General features: G+C 30.3%; 1 protein-coding gene across 1 annotated transcript; it reads right to left on the bottom strand.

Moving 5' to 3' along the window:
• On the bottom strand, positions 1,843-4,184 carry LOC107638175 (probable endo-1,3(4)-beta-glucanase ARB_01444). Its single transcript, XM_016341344.2, has one exon. It carries the CDS (start codon positions 4,124-4,126, stop codon positions 2,060-2,062), a length of 2,067 nt encoding a protein of 688 aa, XP_016196830.1. The 5' UTR covers positions 4,127-4,184; the 3' UTR covers positions 1,843-2,059.

Genomic DNA, 5,045 nt, shown 5'->3' with positions numbered 1-5,045 from the left:
ACGGTTCTTCAATGATTTCCTCAATATCGAAAAGTTCCTTGAAAATTTCTCTTTTTTCCCTTTCTGCTTCTTCAGTTTCTCCTGTTTGGTTGAAAGGTATCGGTGCCAAATTGAACAGAGAAGAAGAATGGTAGTGGAGAGAAGAGAAAAAAAGAGATTTCACTAATAGCTGCGTAACTAATTGTAACTAATCTAATTGAGAGAGATTGTAACTAACTCTCTGCTGACTCAGCTACAAGCTTAACTAATTCAGTTCAGCTTAATCGTTACTCTATCAGTGATATGGTATACTGGTACTTCAACTTTGCGCTTTTTCTTTCTCTCTTTCTTTCTTTCTTCCTTTGGGTAGTTATAGTATCGCGTTTAAACCATTATATTCGTACACGTAAGATAACTCACGTGTCAGAATGGGACGCTATTAGGTGCGGAGTTTAAAACTCCATGGTAAAAAGAAAGAGTAAAGTTTTCAATTAAAATTTTAAAAGTTCTTAAATAAGAAGAGAGAGAAAAAAATTATTAATTTTTATTTTATTTTGGGCTAAATTCAATAGTGTTTTAATATTAGATCATTAAAATTTATTTTACGTTCTTTTTGTCTCAAAAAAAATATCAATAATATGTACTAGTAATAAATCAAATTAGACTTATTCAATTTACTACTGGTACAATATATATGGTAAATCAAATAAAATTACGCCAATATCTTAAACTGGATTAGATTATATGCATGTCTCATTTATAACTTTATATAAATCAAATCTAATTGATTCGATTTACGCTATTTACATATAAATAAAATCGATTTACATAGAATTGTAAACGAGATATACATATAACCTAATTTAGTTTAGGCTATCGTTGATACCAATATATTATTATATTAATTATAAATATTAACTCTCAACTAATATTTACATGTTTGCGTCATTATTTATTTAAGAGCTTTAGAATTAGGTAATTTAAATCAACTAGCTATAGAAAACAAAATTTTAATTTTAATTTAAAATATTTAAATATTGTATTAGTTACTTTTAAAAAGACAAAAATACATTCTATTAAGACTAGTGACGAATTTATAAGTTTGAACAACCAATTCAACAATAAATTATATAATAATTGGCTGAAATATTTAATGTCTAAAAATGATAGATTAAACCATAATAACTCCTTTAAGTTCATATCAAATTTCATCTCGAATTATATGTCGACTAAAAATAATTAAATTTATCGGCAGATCTAATCTAAATTATTATATCTTTACTAATTTTATTACTGTATCATGCTATTAGTGTTTTATTATGAACTATGGCTCAAATGACCGATACTCATAATTGCTTCGAGTAAACACTCAATTAAGTATCAGTCTATCATAATGTATATTATTGGCATTTATAATAGAAAAACCAAATGCGTTATGTAAAAAATATATTTTAATCTATTATACCATCGATTTTGTGATCGATTAGATATTTTCTAAGTAAAAATGAGTGATATTTAAATAAAATATTAGCAATCAATTTAACAATCAAGACAAAAAAAAAACTTTGGGATGATTAGAAAAATTTTAATAGCTAAACAAGTTATTAATGACAAATTTAGAGATTGACTGAGCAACCAACATAAAAGTTAAGGTAAAATTAAGCCACAATTTATGATGACTTATAATTATCTATATATTTTTTACTTGAATTCGATATTGTTTTTAATTATTTAGAATTAAGTGGTATGTTATAGATGGAATAAATGGTATGTTATTCGATATTACTTATAATATAGTTAATTTTTAAAATAAAAAAATAACATATAAAACAAGTATTAACAAATTGGCATCTTAATATTGATTTGGGCAGAATTTATGATGATAACAATAATAGCCCTTGTCATTAACAGAAAAGTAAAAAAATGATTTCACCCAAAAGTAAATATATTAATACCAATGGTAAATCCTAAATGAACAAGCCATAAGTTTAAAGAGTGGTAATTAAGTAAAGGACACAAGCAAAAACACAACTAATCTAATCTACCATAGCTTAATCTTATGTTAACATTGAAGTCATTGTCAATTCTCATGGCTCCCATGACCACAATTGAATTTCTCCTCATCATCTCTGCTGTGAATCCACCATAACAGATTACTCAATGAGTTGCCACAATCAAAACACTTCAAGCTTCTAATCTTCTTCAAAGCAATTTGATTGTCATAAATTCCTTCAAGTGCATAGACAAACCCCTTCCACCCATCTCCATCTCCATCTGCAGGACCATCTCCATATCCAGACTCTGTCCATTCCACAAGCTCCTTAACAAAATCAACATTGGAGAACAAACACTCAGAAATAGGCAACAAGGGTAAAACATGAAGTGCAATCTTACTCTCCTTACTAGTATAACAATACCGCATTTTCCTATTTCTCATGTTAACTGAATGATAACCAACTAACTTGTTTTCTGTAGTAAAATCTTCTTCATACATATTATCACCCTCTTTCACATGCCACCACATCTTAGCAGCATGAATTTCCAATGATGCAAGAGTTGATCCAATGGCAGAAAGATTGTTGTCACCATATACAACACCCATCAATGCCGCCGAATAGTAAGCATTTACTGCTTCACTGGTGCTGTCTTGTTCCCTTCCTTGATCAGGGAAAGTCTCTCCACCCCAAGAATGCAATGTGTATAGATCAAAACACCTTAGACGCGTATAATTCTTTGAGTTCAAATCATGTTCTCCACCTAAGTTCATGAAATCTGCCATAATAGAATAGGCATGAGGCTTATACTTCATACCCCATGATGGATCAATCTTTGCAAGCACTGCAATTCCATAGAGAAAGTATCCTAAATGATAATGGTGGCAACCATATTTATGATAGTCAAAATCTTGATATGAACGTTCTTTGGTAACAATTCCACCCCAATTTGCATCATATAGAAATCCATTGTCATCAAAAGTCCCATCCAACCATGGCTGAATTGTTTCATGCAAGAACTTCTTCACGGATGGGATCACTTCAAGAAAACCAATCTCCTCGGCTATCAAAGCCAACCTTGCTGCCCTTGCAATAAATTTCCCATAATAGTAAGCTGAAATTGTTGTTATCTCAGAAGAACAAAGAGCAGCAACATCTTTGGAAAGAGCTGATTTGATTTCATCAAAAGATTCTTCTTTGACACCTCTAGTAGAATACCAATTCATAGGAACATGATCTGCTTTCAGCAACCATGAATCTCCAACAACACCAACAAGGTCCCCATCAATGCTCCTATACTTAAAATCTTGAAGAACAGTAACATTGCCCTCATCCTTGGATAAAAGTTGAAGATGGAGAGGGTGTGCTAACATTAACAAATCACCATTACCAAACCCTCTCTTCTCCCACTTATATTCAACACAATATGGCTTAGTAAACAAAGCATCACCAGATACAGGGTAACAAGTGCTGTACCTGTCAAGAACATCCTCAAGTTCTGAACTTGAATTTGGCAACAATGCTATCCTCCCTACCAGAGGAACCCCATGATCACGAGAAGTAAATTTTTTTGAGAAAGAGATCATAGTCTCATAGCTGTTACTAACCTTGATTGGTAAAGAAGCATACAAAAGCCATGCTTGACCATTGTCAAGCTTGAGGGCATACTTGGTGAGTGAGGAATTTGAAGTAAAGGAAGAGAATTTGTGAACAGTGGTTATTGAAAATAATGGTGTTTGATGAGAGACAGAGAAAGTAACATAAGGGCATCCCCTAACAAGAAAGAAACTAAGACTGGAAGAAGGAAAATCCAGAGTAACACTGAGACCAGTGAAGGAAGATATAACATGGTGGGATTCAGAACTTGTTGAGGAAGAAACAGTGAGATCAGGGTTGAAGTCTTGGTAAATGCAATTAGAATGAACAGAGAGAGAAGGGTAGCAGAGAGAAAGAGAGGAAGCTGAGGGTTTGATGAGGTATGGGTGAATGTACTCAGGGTTGTCGCCATTGCAGAGAAGGAAGTTTTGGAAGAAAGAGTTAGTTGGTAATGGAGATGAAAGAAGGTTCGCAGAAAAGAACTTAGAAGGGTGAAAGCAATCACGTTCATACATTGTTGTTGGGAACAAGAAAGGTTCATCTTTTGTTGAATCCATTTTTTTATTTTGATGAGTATGGAGGTTAAAGCTCTGGTTTTTATAGCTGAGAAACTAAGACGATGAAGACTGAGGATTTGAAGTGTAAACCCTTTAAACAAATCAATTATATATTCTATTATATTTAAATAAGATATTTTAGATTTATCACTAATTTTACAACTAGCAGATGTCACTTTTTCATTGTAATTACTAATTAGTATCAAATTTTTTCTTTTAAAATTAAGGAATTTTCCTCTTTTCCTTACTAAATTTACTACCAAAATAGGTCACATATCACTCTCTCATTATAATTGATATTAAATCTTTCTTTCTAAAACTAAAGAATTCTTCATTCCTTTTTACTAATTTTACAACTAAAATGTACCACATGTCACTTTCTCATTATAATTGAAATCAAATTTTTTTCCTCTAAAATTAAAGAGTTCTTTCTTCCTCCTTCTTTCTTTATCTATTTTTCTCATTCCTTCAACCACTCTATCTATTTTATATATAATTATCAATATCAATGACTGATTACTAATTTAACAATTAAAATGTGCAACATGACATTCTTTAATTGCATTAAAATTAAAATTAAAATATTAAATTTGAAATTGAAATATACCTATATTATGTATCATATATTACTATCTAATTTAGTAATCAAAGGTGTCACATGACACTCTCTTATTAAAATTGAGAAAAATGTTTTTTTTTAAATTAATAAACTCCCTTCCTAAATTCTCTCATCTATCTCTCTCCATTTTTCTATTTCTCTCTATTATTTTTATTCTATATAATTTATAATTTATATTTTATATTAGTAATTTAACAAATCAAAATGTGTCATCAGATATTTTTTATTATAATTAAAATAAAATTTTTTCTTAACTTCTAAAATTAACAAACTCCTTCTCTCCTTTTTTTATCTTTCTCT

Source organism: Arachis ipaensis, chromosome B04 (assembly GCF_000816755.2).
Source record: "Arachis ipaensis cultivar K30076 chromosome B04, Araip1.1, whole genome shotgun sequence".
Classification (NCBI taxonomy): domain Eukaryota; kingdom Viridiplantae; phylum Streptophyta; class Magnoliopsida; order Fabales; family Fabaceae; genus Arachis; species Arachis ipaensis.
This window is presented reverse-complemented; position numbering and strand designations above follow the sequence as displayed.